The sequence below is a fragment of the Gymnoscopelus braueri genome, assembly GCF_963280865.1.
Source record: "Gymnoscopelus braueri genome assembly, chromosome: 22".
In the NCBI taxonomy this organism is placed as follows: domain Eukaryota; kingdom Metazoa; phylum Chordata; class Actinopteri; order Myctophiformes; family Myctophidae; genus Gymnoscopelus; species Gymnoscopelus braueri.
This window is the reverse complement of record NC_137624.1, coordinates 30,047,105-30,064,788: the sequence shown is the minus strand read 5'-3', so window position 1 is coordinate 30,064,788 and position 17,684 is coordinate 30,047,105. Positions and strand designations below refer to the sequence as shown.

The 17,684-nt window shown below is 42.5% G+C and overlaps 1 protein-coding gene across 1 annotated transcript; it reads left to right on the top strand.

Annotated features, from left to right (window-relative positions):
* The first annotated feature begins 341 nt into the window (after nucleotides 1-341).
* On the top strand, nucleotides 342-15,714 carry znf532 (zinc finger protein 532). Its single transcript, XM_080420286.1, has 9 exons — nucleotides 342-426; nucleotides 5,570-7,991; nucleotides 8,549-8,730; nucleotides 9,172-9,348; nucleotides 11,455-11,617; nucleotides 12,149-12,424; nucleotides 13,164-13,276; nucleotides 14,549-14,693; nucleotides 14,819-15,714. The coding sequence occupies exons 2-9, from the start codon at nucleotides 5,601-5,603 to the stop codon at nucleotides 15,320-15,322; spliced, it is 3,951 nt and encodes a 1,316-aa protein (XP_080276412.1). The 5' UTR covers nucleotides 342-426; nucleotides 5,570-5,600; the 3' UTR covers nucleotides 15,323-15,714.
* Nucleotides 15,715-17,684: the final 1,970 nt, after the last annotated feature.

Here is a 17,684-nt window from a genome sequence, read left to right as displayed (position 1 = left end):
CTCTCTCTCTCTCTCTCTCTCTCTCTCTCTCTCACTCTCTCTCTCTCTCCCCTCTTCTTCCTGCACCAGCTGCTGCTGCTCTAGAGCCAGGGTGGAGAGCCCCCTCACCCCCCTCCACGTACACAGACAAAAGGCCTGATTCGCCTGCTGAACACTGCCCCCCCTTCTCTATCCATCCCTCCATGCTCAGCCATGGTGGCAGAGAGCTGCAGGAGAGACGAGGCCTGTGCTGGGACTAGGATCTGGGACTGACCCACAGAAGGAGCCAGAGGAGAGGGAGGTGGAGGAGGAGGAAGAGGAGGAGGAGGAGGAAGAGGAGGAGGAGGAGGAGGGTGATGGAGGTTGGATTGGCTGGGGCTGAACAGGGCAGGCGCTGAATGAGGCCTCAACAGGAAGGATTTCTCACTGGGGGAAAAACTGACAAGGGTATGCCACCATTTCCTACTGTCTCTATGTATGCATATGTCTGTATTTGTGTATATACTGTAGTGGTGCATGTGGGGGGGGGGCTTGTGTGTGTGGTGCAGAGTGGTGGGAGATGAGGGTGCAAAGCATGCCTGCATGCATAACCTGTGTGTGTGTGTGTGTGTGTGTGTGTGTGTGTGTGTGTGTGTGTGTGTGTGTGTGTGTGTGTGTGTGTGTGTGTGTGTGTGCGTGCGTGCGTGCGTACGTACGTACGTGCGTGCGTGCGTGTGTGCGCGTGTGTGTGTGTGTGTGTTTGTCATCATGGCCTCTTTTGCTGTCTTTCTAACAATATGATGGGTACAATCAATGTCAACACAGAGTATCTGGATTGTAGAAAGGCAGCTGTTACACTGGACAGGAAGGAATGGGGTCAAGTCTAGGCAGAGGCAGGCTTCCTTCCTGTGACATGTCTAAGAACAACTCAGCAGCACTGAGGAGAAAGACCCAGGTACAGAATTGGTTTTCATTTCCAGTATTCTCTCTCTCTCTCTCTCTCTCTCTCTCTCTCTCTCTCTCTCTCTCTCTCTCTCTCTCTCTCTCTTCTTTGCAGTGGGAGTTGTGTTGTGAGCTGGATGTGATTTAGTGCTGCCGCTAGTCACTATAATACATTATGTTTGGTACATCTTGTCTACCAGGGTTATTGTTTGCTGAATTCATTGAGAATGTTCTCCTTTCCCTCGGTTTGTATTTATGTCAAGCTACCGGTATGTGTCTTTATTCCCAAGTTTGAATATTTTGTCACCTTCCATCAAGATTGCAGTTTGTGGTTATAGAGGCCTAATTTTATGGCCGGGGTAATGACCTCCTTACCAGAGCATCAGTTTAGACACAGACTCCCTGTAAACTCTTCACCCGCGTACCCATTATGTCTGCTGCTTTTCTTTAACAATAACCGTTATAATCTCTACATTAATATAAAATGTTGCAACGTTTCTTGGAGCGGTGGGCACAAGCTGTCTCTCTGTGCTGGTGAGGCCGTACTGCAGCAGAAGGTTTTATGTGGGGTGACCGGAACCGGCTGAAACCGGTTTGAGGCAGACGGAGGGCTCGCAGGAACAATGCCGGCTCTGTGCTCCACTGAGGGATAGAGATAGCCCAGGCTTCTCCATGGTAGAGGAGGAGGCTTCTGCAGGAAGGAGGCTCTGCCCTAGCTGCTATGGCACGAACACAGATCCACAGCATCAGGCTGGTTGCTGGCTGGACCTGGGAGTGCTGTGCAGCATGTCTCACAGCAAGAGGAGCAGGGAGATTTGGGAAGGGGACAGGACAGGGGACGTGACGGGCTGGGAGTTTGTGAATCTGCAGCCTGCCTCTCTGGACCATTATCTATCTGTCTGTGTGTCTGTCTAGTGGTGCAGAGAATGACTAAGGACTACTACCACCACACACCAGCTCCCTGGATGTAACCTGACCCTGTATTCAGGGCCTTTGCCGGGTTGGGAAGAAAAGGATATTTTTCCCCCCACCCAAGTAGGGTGGGGTGGATGTCTTTTTGTGGGTTAGTGGTGTTGTGACTGTGTTTGTTTCAGGAAGGAGGGAAGGAAAGAACGCTTGGCTAGTGGCTGGAGACAGACACAGACAAGTGGGTGAGGAGCTGCTGATTCAATTGCATGTTTCCACTCTTATGATTTTGCCTTCACATTACTGGGATACTGGATTATTGTTGCAGTATGTGGATTTGAAGTTGTGATCATGCATGTTTATTAAACTGTTGGTGTCATGGGGAAAGTTTGTGTTGTGTATTTTTCATATTTGTTTATATTAAACATTCATCCACTGTGTACATTTTGGCTGTTTTTGCTGTCATGGCTGCCACTAGCTGCTCTGGTTCTCTCTCTCCCCACTAGGCCTTTAGCTACTGCAGCTCACTGTCCTCATAGCTCAGCAGCCATGTTTTGTCTCATCGCTCTCTGCCTTTCCTGACCCCTCAATACCAGCAATTTCTCCTTGCACCATGTTCGTTCATTTACCTCGTCATTTTCTGTGCCATTGTCAGGATTGGAAATAGTTGTTTTTCAAAGAAGCAGATATGAAGAGAGATGGATATCTGTATGTGTGCACTGCCGTGCAGATGTGTTTACCATCCACTCTGATGAAACAGCAGCACTGGCTTTTCTGCACGTACAGTACAACAAGAGCTGCTCCATGGCTCTGCCTTTGTCCACCCCCGCCCCATCACTCACAGATAGTACAGTCTTATTAGTACAAAGGTATTTTTGTTTTATGTAAACATTGTTTGCATTCTTCAAATATTATTGCCAATTTTTAGATAATTTTGGGCAACTGTAATGCACCATTTGTTCTTTCCATCAAATTCATAAACTCGCATATTGTGAATTGCCTTGCAAAAAAATAAAATGTGTCTTTAAAAACACCTTTAAAATGCCATCTAACCTGGTGTATGTCACCTCACTTAAAGAAATAATCTGGCAGACTAAGAGATGTGTGTAAACGCCAACAGGATGTGGTATAAAAGTAACATCCATTGTTCCAGAGCATTGCACATGCGTTTGCTACAGCTCTGATGCAATGATGCACACAGCCCTAAGACTCCTGATCATGACAAGAGCAAGGCTTGATTTAAAGAAAAATGAAGAGACAGAGAGAGTTGGCCGATGCCCACATAAAATCTGAATGCAGTCGCAATTCCACAGTTTACAGTACATGCCTTTACATTACATGCCTTGCAATACATTCCGTAGTAATTATAGACTATAGTCTTCAAAGAGTGAAATCTTCATGTACACAAAGGTAGATTTGTGTCTTGCTATCCAACGTCTTATGAATAACATTTAGCTATGAGCAACAGTGAGCACAAATCGAATCTGTGTATATGTGACCACTAAGCTTGGAAGCACAAATGGAAACAGATCTATGGAAATATGTAGGTTAATTATCAACAGTACTATGCAATTAACTGTTTTTCAGCAGTTTCCTGTTTATAAAAAAATCACAGGCTTAATGACATCATTATTCTCTGGGGCAAAAAGTTAGTGAACAATTTTTCAACAGTGACAGTAGACTAAAGTATAATAGTTGAAAGGAGGCGCAGTTTATGCTGTCTGGGGGATTTCCCTTAATGACTCATCAAATCACCCCCCTGCGTGCAATACATTTCAGATGCATATCTACATTTCATTCACATTTTTGTTTCGTCAAGAGTTAATTAATGCTTTGCACTGTTCTCACGATGGCATTACTCCACATGTGAAATATGCAGCTTATACAAATCCTAGCCGCCAGAATTAAGAATCAATTTTACTGTCACATCACAGGTTTACAGGTGTGAAGAAGTGGGTGGAATTATTTTTTGTGTAAGCTCCATTATTTGTTGTTTTTGGGAAATACATAAAAAAAAGTGCAGGGAGGCAGGGAGAGGGGGAGCAAGGACAAAAACTGCAACGTGTCAAAATAAAAATAATCTAACATATCTACATACACGTAGCGTAATGTGTAATACAGAATACTTAACATATTGATTGCAAAGCATTAGATGGCCTTGCATCTCAAAATATGTAAGAAAACAGCAGAGGACATATTTTCTCATATTTTCACAAAGAATTTCACCCACTCTTTTGCATGTAATCTGTGTGATGATGAAACAATAAAGTTAAGTCTGAATCTGAATCGGATACTTGCTTTGAAGCAAGCTTTCCAACTATGTCAAGGTTCAGACAGTCTCAGCATTTAAAGGTATTAAGCACAGTTATTTAGTTATTTAGCACAGGATCAGCAATAATAATTAGCCCAGACATCACTAGAGAAGCATTTCTGCTTGGGTCCTTCTGCAATTTGCTTTCTGCTGCTGCAGTTTAAAGTGATCTTGTGTAGAGCTCTAATATCTACAGTATGAGACACAGACAAAGCATTGTTCACTAATCACTATAATGTCCTTATTACTGCTCTCGAGAGATGCAACACATATCTGAGCACACAGGGTAATTTCTGATATTAAGTATGAAGAAGACCTGAAGAAGGTGTGTAATAAACAGTGGTGGAAGAAGTACTCCGATGTTTTACTTAAGTAAAAGTAGCAATACCATAATCATAATGTACTGTAACAAAATGCTCTGTTACAATACTCTGATACAAGTAAACGTCCCGCATTTAAAATGTTACTTGAGTAAAAGTACAAAAGTATTGGCATCAAAATATACTTAGAGTACCAAAGTAAAAGTACTCAATATTGTCAAATCTTTAAAAAAAAATCACACCCAGTGTGAAGTGGGCGGTGTGGTCACAGTGGTCATCACAGTGATGGAAGTTCACTTAAAGAAAAGTAATATTGTGGACCAACCATTGTACACCCATAACTTAAAAAAAAACATATATGTGTTTTTTTAAGTGCATAGTCCTATTTATAGGGCTATGCACATGTGTCATGTGTTTCACTAGCCAATCACAGTCCTGAATAGAGTCAGCGGTGGCCAATCACGGTGCAGGGTTAGGGGGGTACAATGGTGGCCAATCACAGCGCAGGGTTGGGGGGGTACAATGGGTGGGGGGGGGGTACAATGGTGGCCAATCACAGTGCAGCGAATGTCGATGTCCAAACCTCACATATAGGGGCGGTTTCACCGCCCAAAAATAGCCGATCTACAAGCTCACAACGTGTCGCAATGCGACACGTTGTGAGCTTGTAGATCAACTATTTTTGAAAAAGCTATGAAATAGGCCTTAAGTGGTCACTGTATGTTTTATAATAATCCTATATTTAAATTGGTTACTGGGAGGGGCGGCCGGCCGGCCACAACCATGACACACTGACTCAGACATAACCATGAACAAACCCGATTTGCCCATATAGTAGGCATTTCACTGTGACTCAGATATATAAACAAACCCGATATGCCCATACAGTCAGGATCATGTGCATATATGGCACCGACCGACTTCAAACTCGTCGTGCGTATTGGCAAGGACTCAAGGGAGTGTGGTGCCCATAAAATATTGCAAATTTTAAATACTCAAGTAAAGTAAAAGTACCTCAAAATTGTACTCAAGTACAGCATTTCAGTATAAGTGTACTTAGTTACCTTCCACCACTGGTAATAAAATGCTATAACATAATTAATTCAGTCTCCATTTCTTTTGTATTGTCTAGGTAATCTCTTCATTAGCCCAGAAGCAGGACCATGGGCGATATGAAGACGCCAGACTTTGATGACCTGCTGGCAGCCTTCGACATCCCCGACATGGTGGATCCCAAGGCTGCTATTGAGTCTGGCCACCATGACGACCACGACGGCCCACTCAAACCAGTCAGCGGCGCGGCAGCTGCTAATGAGGATGAGTCCCACAATGCTTCGGGACATGATATTGGAGTCAGCGTCATTGTCAAGAATGTCCGTAACGTGGATTCTGGTGAGCCTGGTGGCACCCTGTCAGAGAAGGACGGGCAACTGCACACACACCCCCATGCTGATAGTATAGGTAATGCACTTCATAATGGCTTCTTGACAGCCGTATCACCTAACAACCATTACAATACGAATGGAGGGGATGTTTCCCGGGAGGAAGGTGTACCTGCTAACAACCCAACTTCTACTTTCAATCAGTTCAGTCCTATCTCCAGTGCAGAGGAGTTTGATGATGATGATAAAATTGAGGTCGATGATCCTATGGACAAACAGAGCAGTCAGTCACTTTTTAGGCCAGCTCCCAATCCCTTGACAGGCCGACCCTCCTGTCCTAAGAGAGAGGAACACACGACCAAATCTTCCATATCAGTGGACAATATTAATACATCTAATAGGTCCATTACAGACTCATGTCATCCCAAACCTGATCCAAACAATGACAATGGCAATTCCGATTGCACCAAACCTAATGACATCCCTTGCTTGAGGAAGTCTGAGGAACAAGCCAAAGAGACTATTGCTAAACCTCAAGAACAGGAGGGAAAGGAGGCTGGAGAGCCCTTGGCTTATGGCAATGTCGCTGTGTCCAGTCTCTCACAGGCCAAAGCCAAGTCCTCAGCCAAGCTATCTTCTTGCATAGCTGCCATAGCAGCCCTCAGTGCCAAAAAGGCCAGCGCTACAGATTTGGGAGTCTCTGGTTCTCCTACCACTCATAGAGAATCATCACCTATAACTTCCCAGAAGGAGTCCTTGAAGGAAATCAAAGATAGTCCCAGAGTTCCAGAGAAACCTGCTGAACAGGAGGTGGCTCTTGAGGTTGCCAAGAGGCTGATGTCAAGAGAACCTGACAGTCCTTCCAGTGTCACCAGTGAGGGAAGCAGTAAAGGCTCCCCCGCCTCACCTACAGGCGCCGCTCCCGTTATCCCTAAAGTCAGAATCAAAACCATTAAGACGTCATCAGGTCAGATTAAACGTACTGTAACCCGGGTCCTTCCACAGTTTGACCCAGAAGACCAGAGGAAAGGAGAATATACATATACAAATATCCCCTCTGTTATGGTCTCGTCCAGTGCTATTTTATCCTCTCCCGTGCGGCCATCTCCCCCGACCACGGTAGTGGCCACCTCTGGTGGTCCTTCCATGGAAATAACCAAACAGATGACCATTAAACCTGTGGCGACGGCCTTCCTTCCTGTCTCAGCAGTCAAGAATGCAGGTTCAAAAGTCATCAGGTTGAAGCTGGCTAACAATACCACTGTCAAAGCGACGGTCATCCCTGCTTCATCGAGTGCTAGCAGTGCCATTCTCAAAGCTGCTAATGCCATCCAACAACAGACTGTCATGGTGCCTACCACCAGTCTGGCTAATGCCAAACGTGTGCCAAAGACCGTCCATCTTACCAACCTTAACCTCCTGCCACAGACTGTGTCCTCTGCGGCTTGTGATCTACATAAGGTGTTGTCCTCTTCAAAGCAGCCACAACATGTCAAACAGCAGGCAATGCTTGTCTCCAGGAAAGTGTCCAGGGTTCAAGTATTAGCCAGCTCTCAAACGTCTGTGGTGGAGGCCTTCAATAAAGTCCTGAGCAGCATGAACCCTGTTCCAGTATACATTCCCAACCTCTCCCCCCCAACATCAGCTTGTATCTCGCTGCCAACTCGTGGTTATAAGTGCCTGGAGTGCGGGGATTCCTTTGCGTTAGAAAAGAGCTTGACCCAGCACTACGAACGACGCAGCGTACGGATTGAGGTCACTTGCAACCACTGTGGCAAAAATCTTGTTTTCTACAACAAGTGCAGCCTGTTATCTCACGCCAGGGGCCATAAAGACAAAGGCATGGTCATGCAGTGTTCACACCTCATACTGAAACCTATCCCAGCAGATCAGATGATAGCCACGTCTGCTTCATCAGGCTCCATCTCCACCGCCACCTCCACCACCCAGGCCGCCACATGCCATACCCCCGGCAAGATTGCTGGTTGTGGGGCTCAGACTGCAGTGATCTCAGCCCCATCCAGCGCTCCTCTGGTGGCAGCCATGCCCTTAGAGGACGACGCATCCAAACTGTGCAGACACAGTTTAAAGTGTGTGGAGTGCAATGAGACATTCCAGGATGATAGCTCCCTGGCCATGCACTACCAGCAGGCAGCGGATGCCAGTGGACAGGTGTGTGTGTGTGTGTGTCTAATTTCACTACTTTTGCGTGACATTTTCATATGACAACATATAAGATAGGGCATTAATTATGAAAAAGGAATAAAATGTGGAGATTTTGCCCAACAGCAACCATATACGTAGTATATTGAATGGTAGAAAAGTCTGCTCATCCTGCTATGATCTTCAACCCAGTTAATGTTATATGTGTTATAACAACCATATTCAGTTTTTGATCTGTTTTATCATTATTGAACCTTTACACTATTTTAATTATTAATTTATGTCAGATGTAGGTACAGTGTCCTCTATGTCAATGTTAGAGCAATCTGGTAACCCATTCGACCTCCTTTTTTGTGTTAAAGAGGAACTCGGGTTTGTCTCCTTTTCGGTCCTCTTTCTTACGGGTGCTTCTGTGTTTATCCCTACTAACAATATTACATCTTGATAGATGAATGGTACAATAGTTAACCCCATATAGCGTATCTAGCTAGGTTATAATAATAATTCTGCTGAGATTAATCTGAGTGATGTTTTTGTTTTCTTTATGTCCTTTTTCATGACTATAGAAAACGTGCTCCATCTGCCAAATGATGCTTCCTAATCAGTGCAGTTTCGTGTCCCATCAACGGATCCACCAGCACAAGTCTCCGTACATCTGTCCTGAGTGTGGCGTGAGCTGTCGCTCTGTTCACTTCCAGTCCCATGTCACCAAGAACTGCTTGCATTATACCCGCAGAGTCGGCTACCGGTCAGTACTTGAGAACAACTCATTTAAAAATGAGCAACGTTAAAATCCTGGCATGTACAACTCTTTTGTACATGCCAGGTTAATTGAGCTAATTGATTTAATCCATTACAAAAAAATATATTTAATCAAATAAAATTGCTAAAATAGCAGATCTAAAATCTCACAAAGCATCACATCGCGACGTGCTGTGAGCTTGTAGAGCGGCTATTCTTGATATCTTTGCACAGCACCGTAGTACAAAAAAGTATAAAATAGGGCTTTAGTGGTTTATCAGAATTATCTGACTTATCGATAAAAATATCTATTAGAATGTTTTTGCGTTGATTCTATTATTAGATTAATTGGAAAAGTAATCGATAGAATAATCGCTGAGACAATGATCGACAGTTGCAGCCCTTTTTCACAGAACATGCATTTCTCTGTGTCAATGTGTCCATGCAGCTGCTTCCACTGCAGTGTGATCTTTGCTGATGTTGCTGCTCTGAAGACCCACATCCAGAGCACTCATTGTGAGACCTTTTATAAATGTCCCATCTGTCCCATGGCCTTCAAGTCTGCTCCAGGAACTCACTCTCATGGATACACACAGCACCCAGGGGTCAAGATAGGGGAGCCCAAGTAGGTCCACCCATAATGCACATAATGTTACTTAAAATGTTCTTTCTTTTAGTTGTTTTAGTGCGGTAATTAGTATATAATATGTTTAAACCTTAATTCTGGTAAATTGAATTGAGTTCAGTATTTGTGACAAACACTTATATTTTATTAATTTTATTGAACAATAGTTTGAAAACACATACACGTTTTGTACCTGCTTACACACACACGCGCACGCACACACAAACACGCACACACACACACACACACACACACACACACACACACACACACACACACACACACACACACACACACACACACACACACACACACACACACACACACACACACACACACACACACACACACACACACACGCAAACAAACACACACACACTCAACTAACCATATGTTACCCAATACTCATGTCGAATTCATTTTGTCCAGAAAATGTAATGTGACTGACTTGTGCGACACAATCAACAGTTGGGTTTAAAGGGTGTTAGACACGGAGGCTTTGCCTGGGTTGGGTATTTTTCCACATGGGAACCTTTTACCAGGATTCTCTCCCCATCTCTCATCAAACTGATAACGTATACAGACAGCTTGGAGCAGGTGTTCATGACCACCATTGTCTGCCCACACAAGGCTATAGTTTTGAATTTTTCATTTGTTTTTGTTTCGTTTTGACTACATGTTTTCAATTTCGGTACGTTTTAATTAGTTTTCACAGCGGTTTTGCTGGTTTAGTTTAGTGTTTTGTGAAAAGTTTTAGTTGACAGGGGTGAGATTCAAAACGTTAAGATTTTTTTTGAAAATAGCCGATCTACAAGCTCTTTAGTTGTGAGCCTGTATATCTGCTATTTTTATTAGGTTTATGTTTGAAATATTGACCTAGACGAAAACTAAGGACATTTCAGTTAGTTTGTTAGTTTTGTCAACACATAATACAGTTTCAGTCAGTTAAGTTTAAGCCTCGTTTTCATTTTTATTTCAGTTGACTGAAATGTTTATTACATTTTAGTTTTAGTTATTTTTGTTAGCATTAGTTAACTATAATAACCTTGCTCCCACACCTGACTTCCTGCTGAATAAACAAAGTGATGTTCACTCCTGTCAACCTAATGAAAGTGTTTGTATTCAAACAGAAGAGTGTACAAATGGACTTGATGAATTGAATACACAGGACCACAATGGAAACATAAATTATTCAAGGCTATCTTATAATATCTTATTTCACTCACATTTACGTGTCTTAAAGGACGACTTCACCGCTTTTCAACCTATCTTCATATAATAGGTCCTCACTAATACTCATGATAAAATGGTACCATTTTTTTCTACTCGGTCTGTGTCTCAGAGGAGGGCTGTGGACAGTTCAGAGTCCCGTCTACCAGTGCCATCATCAATGGGGAATCCAAGCTAATAGAAACTGCAGGCTTTCTATTCCTGGAAAGTTGCAATGCAATAAAAGAAGCCATTGTTCTCGTGTTAATAAAAATCTAAATAAAAAATGTGAAATCTTGTTGGAAAAAAAAATCATGCCTAACGATGATGTCACTGGTAGACGGGTTTCTGGACTGTCCACAGCCCTCCTATGAGACACAGACCAAGTCGATTTTTTTTTTTACCATTTTATCATGAGTATTAGTGAGGACCATTTATATGAAGATAGGTTGAAAAGTTATTTTAACCAGTCTGTATGGTAGAGTATTATGTTAATACAACTAATATATCTGCAGTGGTTAGACCTAATGGCCTCGGGTACATAATTGCATTTATCAGCTTCAAGCAGTACTACTTATCAACCTGTATGTCCTACCCGACACCGGGGTCTAAATTTCTAGTAGGGACCTACTAGAAATTTAGACCCCGGTGTCGGGTAGGACATACAGGTTGATAAGTAGTACTGCTTGAAGCTGATAAATGCAATTATGTACCCGAGGCCATCTTGGATGAGTGGTAGATTTTTGGTTGTGGGAGACGCAGGTTTTAAACTCGGGTAAGACATAGACATTGGGGGTGAGCTTTGTTGTTTGGTTCCTCAATTAAGTTAGTTCCAGCACATATTCCTGCATTGTGCTCAGTACAATGTGAAAGGGTTGCTGTTTTTCTGTCTTTCAGGTTGATCTACAAGTGCTCTATGTGTGACACCGTATTTACTCTACAATCTCTACTCTACACCCACTTTGATCAGCACGTCGTCAACCATAAAGTGTCGGTGTTCAAATGTCCTGATTGCTCGATGCACTATGCCCAGAAACAGCTCATGTTGGACCACATCAAGGTACAGTATGCTCAGTCAGATGCTTTTTTTTGTCCCCATTATGACAGCAGATATATGCTCTAAAAGGGTGACATTTTTATTTAAATTTCATCTCGTCTTTAAAGGTTAACCCAGAAATCTCCTACCTTGACTGCATGAATAGATATTGTAATATTGTTCACACTATAGCAGCTACAAAGCGACATAGATCTCATGCCTGAAGCTTGAAGCTTTTGACGGCCAACGTCAATCAATCATATGTATTTGTTTCACCATTTCCACTCACCTTCTCTCTCTACACACTATTTGTAATGGGATGAAAATGTAATCCTTGCAGTCAGCCATTCCCCTGTTCTTTTAAACCAAAGCCTTTATATTTTCCTTTTTATTTTTCTCGCTCATCGGACGTACGTTTGATGCTATCAACGAGTACGTTTTGCAACATTTCAAAGGCAACTCGGCACTCCGGCATAACTCACATATCATGTTTCAGAACATGACATGACATTCTTCGTGTCTTATTTTGGTTCTGTCCTCGTCTTTCCGTGACAGGCCCTGCACGGCACTCTGAAGACCGTTGAGGGTCCCCCTAACCTGGGCATTAACCTGCCCCTCAGCACCAAGCCCACCAACTCCAACAGTAGCAACAGCAATAACACCAAGGATGGAGTGAATGTCAAGAAATCCTCTGCGTCTCCACTCAAGAAAGCCAACGGCTCAGTAGACGTGAAGAACGCTCCTGGTTCAGGCTATACGTGTGGAGACTGTGACAGCATCTTCACCTCCAGGGAGGTCTATGTGGCACACATGAGGCGTGAGCATGGCAAGGTAGATGGACGTTTTAACCACATGAACCCCACACGTTGTTGAGCGGAGTCCCTCAGGGCTCTATACTAGAATACATTCTGTTTTCCCTCTACATTAAATATCTTAGATCTGCTATTTTCCCCGGAATACGGATGCTGTTTTTTTTTTTCGATTATTCGATCGATTACTTTTCTATAATAATCGAATAATCCAGAAGCATGTTTTTTTGTATTTTAAATTTTTATTTATTTATCAACGGATCAGTTAACCACTTAAGCGTTATTTTATACTTTTTCACACAATAGCATTGTGCAAAAATAATGAAAATAGTTGATCTAAAAGTTTACGCATTGTAAGCTTGTACACTGGATTTTTTTGGTGAAGAAATTAGTGCAGAGGGAAAAATTACCAATTACAGACCCCTGGGGGACCCCAGTCAATTAAGTAAATAGGGTTCAATACTAAATTATATTTCACCTGTGTGTGTGTGTGTGTGTGTGTGTGTGTGTGTGTGTGTGTGTGTGTGTGTGTGTGTGTGTGCGTGCGTGCGTGCGTGCGTGCGTGCGTGCGTGCGTGCGTGCGTGCGTGCGTGCGTGCGTGCGTGCGTGTGTGTGTGTGTGTGTTGTGAGGACTGAATATGCCACCACATAAAGAAGTCTAAGAGATAACTATGATATCTATAATATAAAAAAATATTGAAAGCAGAAGTAATAATAAAGTGATTTGTTTTATTATTTGTTTATTCTTCTCTTGGTTGCAGATACTGAAGAAGCACCCTTGTCGGCAGTGTGATAAGTCATTCAGCTCTTCCCACAGTCTTTGCCGACACAACCGTCTCAAACACAAAGGACTACGTAAGGTTTACACTTGCCCGTGAGTACACAGACTGACTGACTTGCTACACTAATGTGCAGAGGTAAAAAAAAAAAAGACAAAAAAAACCACTACTACACCTTTTCGTTACTACACCCTTCTGTAACAACCACCTACCAAACTCCTACGTGTTAACATCCCCCTTAGCAACCGCAACCTCCTACACCCCAGCAACACCCTAGTAACACCCTTGAAACCACCTTCCAACCCCATAGCAACCACCCCTTAAACCATAGAAAATGTTTATTTTCTACCCTACCAACTGCCTACTAACACCCTAGCAATTGCATACTATTCCCTAGCAACCACCTACAAGCATAATAGCAAACACCAGTTAAACCCTATCAATCATACAGCAACAGCCTAGAAATCACTTAGAAGACCCTAGAAGTTACTTTACCGTAACAGTAACTTGTAGTCATGCTAGTTCTGTCAGCAATTGTACAGTTTGCTTTAATATTACAATTATGCCCCATATTTTGGCCACTAAGGCACATCATTTATTTCGGCTATTTAATCATTTCTGGTGAAAGACAGTATACAAAGCATGTGCTATCTCTCTCCCTTTGTCAGGGTGCATAACGGGTAGGCCCCAAAGGCAGACGAGGTAGGCAAGAATGTTCAAATCAAAAGGTTTATTCAATAACCAGGGAAACAGAAGTAGGCATCAAGCACACACTGACTCAGTCACACGTGACATAGGTCTACCGACAACCAAATTTACTTTGCAAACACAGGGTTTAAATAGACAGGGGATTAACAGGACGCAGGTGAACACAACAGACAATCAACACTAGAATAGGCTGGGGGACGAAGAGGACACAGGTGGAACCACAGACAAATCACAAGACTGGTTAGACAAGGCAGGTACAGAATTACAGGGGCAGACAGGAAACAATTGGAACGATACTACATAATAAGAGTACAGAAAACCAAGGCAAAAAGGCAACAGAGTTACAACAATACAAGACAAATACAGAACATAATGAACAACGGCCTAAACAGGCCTAAGGAACAGCCCTTAAGAGTCCAACACCATATAAGGGCAGTCAAGGGCTAAATAATAAAGTGACGGGTTCACATAGGATGGGGCCAAATGCTCAAAGGGCGCTTTTTAAAATTTCTCACAATCTTCGCCTATAATGACATGCCCAAAACAGGGACGTAAGGTTGAACATGGTACTGTAAATACATCTTGGAAAGCGATACCAATATGTATATGGTATTACGGTTGCTAGAAGTGCAAATAGATGTTTTTCTTCACCTTTCCAGGCACTGTCCCGCCCTGAGTCAGCCATTCACTAAGAGGGTGCTGCTGGACCAGCACATACAGCTGATGCATGGAACCAAGGACCTGGAGGGGAAGGCTGGACATCCTGATCACATGGAGCTTACAACTGACAAGGAGCACTCTGAGGTACTTGGGCTCAACATATTGTTGCTCTCGGGCATAAACCTGGTGTCTCCCTATTTCAACTTTTTACGTTTTTAATTATGTTTGTATTACATGTTTTTACTTCATCATCTCATTCACCTCCACAGAGCCTCAGTCCAAAGAGGAAGCAGGAAGATGATGACGAGTCTCCAGGGTCACGTTCCAGGGCCTCGGACTCGCAGCCGTTAAAAAAACTCAAGGTGAACGTCCTCAAAGTTCACAAATGTGCCGTCTGCGGCTTCACCACCGAGGACGTCGCCGCCTTTCATGAGCACATCCCTCAGCACAAAAGTGACGGCTCGTCCTTCCAGTGTCGGGAGTGTGGTCCGTGCTACACGTCCCACCGCTCGCTGGCCCGACACCTCTTCATCGTCCACCGCTTGAAGGAGCCGCACGGACTCGGCCGACGCAACGGAAGAGGCGACGACAACGACGAGAGTCAGAGAGAGAACCAGATGGGCCTCGGAGATGAGAACAATGATGGAACACCAAACACCAAATGTAAAGTGTGCGGCAAGATGTTTGAAACGGAGGGGAACCTGAACACGCACATGAGAACACATGGAATGGCCTTCATCAAGTCAAAGAGACTGAGCGCAGCGGAGAAGTGAGAGGACCACACTCATGAACTTCTGTTGCAGTATCGTGACATCTAAAGGAGCAGAACTTTTGCACACGTACAGATCGACAGGTGCGTCGCAGAAAGCCATGGGCCGACTAAGGGGCCGTGTCCACAGAAAACATGTTTCTGCCATGTATTTCTATGGTAAAGACGTGCTGAGAGCGCTCCTGTTCCCTGCATTGCGTTTTAGCGCTCTCTGCATGCAGAATGTATTTGGCGAAGCGCCCTGGGGCGCCTCGAGTGGAAAATAGTTCAACTTTTGGAGAGGAGCGTCGCTCATCACAGTCGCTTTTCCTATGAGTGTTGGAGCAAACATAGAGCGGAGGCGTCTCGCTGACAGTGCATGTGTAGCTTTCTGGACATGATATCCAAAGCACTCCATTGCTCAACAAATGCTTTCTGTGGACACAGCCCCTAATGCAGAAAAAACTACTCCCATTCTTCTTCACTTCGCAAATATAAATATTTATTGGAAAAGTTTCGGCACTCAGACATTCATCAGGTCTTGTGTAACCTGATGAAGATCTGCATACCAAAACGTTGTTCCCAATAAATATTTGTGTTTGCGAGTGAAGAAGACAGTGTGTGGGAGTCCTTTCTTCTGCAGTACCATCAGATCTAAAACAATACCGTTTTGAATTTATAACAACTTGGCCGTAGATTGCAGAAATGTGATAGAAACAATTCACCCATCTCCATTGACTGTTGTACCGACAACATACAGTATATGAACATTTTTTAATATACGTAATAAATGTCCATAGTCCATACCATATACAGTCACATTTCTTATGCTCTTAAAAATATATAATATATTTCAAAGTCACTTTATGTGTATTTAATTAAATCAAACAAGATAGCATTTTTGTACACTTTATGACAGATGTTTCTATAGGCGTTGAATAGATCTTTTTTTATAGGAAGAGCTTTTTATTTTCAACTGTTTTCATTGTGGTCTTGTCAATGGGGTGGTTAGATAATGTATGAACATGTTCTTTTAATGGGATTAATCCTCATACGGTCTGCAGTGTTCTGAAATGTTATGCTGCTAATTGTCCAGCGAATGTCTGAAAAAAAACTTCTCAACGTTGGTTCCAGGGAACCCCAAGCGGTCCCTAAGTGGGTTCCAGGGGGTCCCCAGCTAAATGATTTTTAGGAACCAAATGGACCATTACTGGTCTGTTACTCTGAGAGTGGAAACATTTGACCAAACGGACCTGTAAGGGTCCATTTGGTTCCATTTGTACACTCTCAGAGTTAAATCAACACTGATGATTTTTACAGTGTAGATTGTGGTCCCAGAGATAAAACATTGTGTCAAATGGGGGTCTGTGGGCTAATGCAAATCAAACTGGGGGTCCGTGAAATTATAAGGGTTGGGAATCACTGCTCCAGCAAACCAGCTCAATGGATGTTTGACATCAAATATTTTATTTTATTTTCTCTTTTCTTGTTACATAACTTAATTTACAGTATGATAACATTTGTTTTATTTGGACTTTTTAAAACATATTTTCATTCACGCTGGACCTTCTTCAAGAAGAGGGGACTGTTGATTCAGTTACAGCTTGGCTTAATGTTGGTGAAGGGCAATTATTCCCTCAAGCTCTGCATGAGAGTTTTTGTTTCTTTCCACATGTTTACATCACATATCTGTTGAGATGAGATGGGGACAATCAGTGTTCATTTATTTTATTTTATTTTATTTTATTTTATTTTATTTTATTTTATTTTATTTTATTTTATTTTATTTTATTTTATTTTATTTTATTTTATTTTATTTTATTTTATTTTATTTAAACCACCTCAAATTTTTAACAGTATGTATGCATCTGTCATTGACAACTTGATGTCATGAGATTGATACAAAATTCATACAAAATTTAGTTTCTGAATTTGTGTCAGATCATGTTAATAGAGCAGGGCTCTTTTAATAATTTATTTTGAAGTCACTTCAGGGCCAAAATTAAATTGAATTCTGATTTGTTTTGTACAGGCACAGTGCATTGTTTGTAGCCTATACATTTTTGAAAATGTCATTCCTATCTTATTATGTTTATGACTGTGGCAGCTCTTTGTGATCATAATTTACTTATGGTGTCCTTATTTAACTGAATATTTAGTATATAATAAATGAAAGCACTTTTTTATAGCAGCCTTCTTTACAGACCATCTTTGGTCTAAACTAGACATGAATATTACAATATCATTGAGTACCATAACTAATGAAAGCATCATTAGTTCCTGCCTTTTCAATTTTATTTTATTTTCTCTGATGGATCATAATGATCTGCATGGTTTTGTAAGGCAGGATCTCTGTTAAAACAAAGAAATACATTTCAAAATAAAAT

Coding starts and splice junctions, on each gene's coding strand:
- znf532 (XM_080420286.1), top strand. CDS start 5,601: ATGGGCGATATGAAGACGCCAGACTTTGATGACCTGCTGGCAGCCTTC. Junction 8,731..9,171: donor ACCCGCAGAGTCGGCTACCG/GTCAGTACTTGA, acceptor GTGTCCATGCAG/CTGCTTCCACTGCAGTGTGA. Junction 13,277..14,548: donor CGTAAGGTTTACACTTGCCC/GTGAGTACACAG, acceptor TCACCTTTCCAG/GCACTGTCCCGCCCTGAGTC.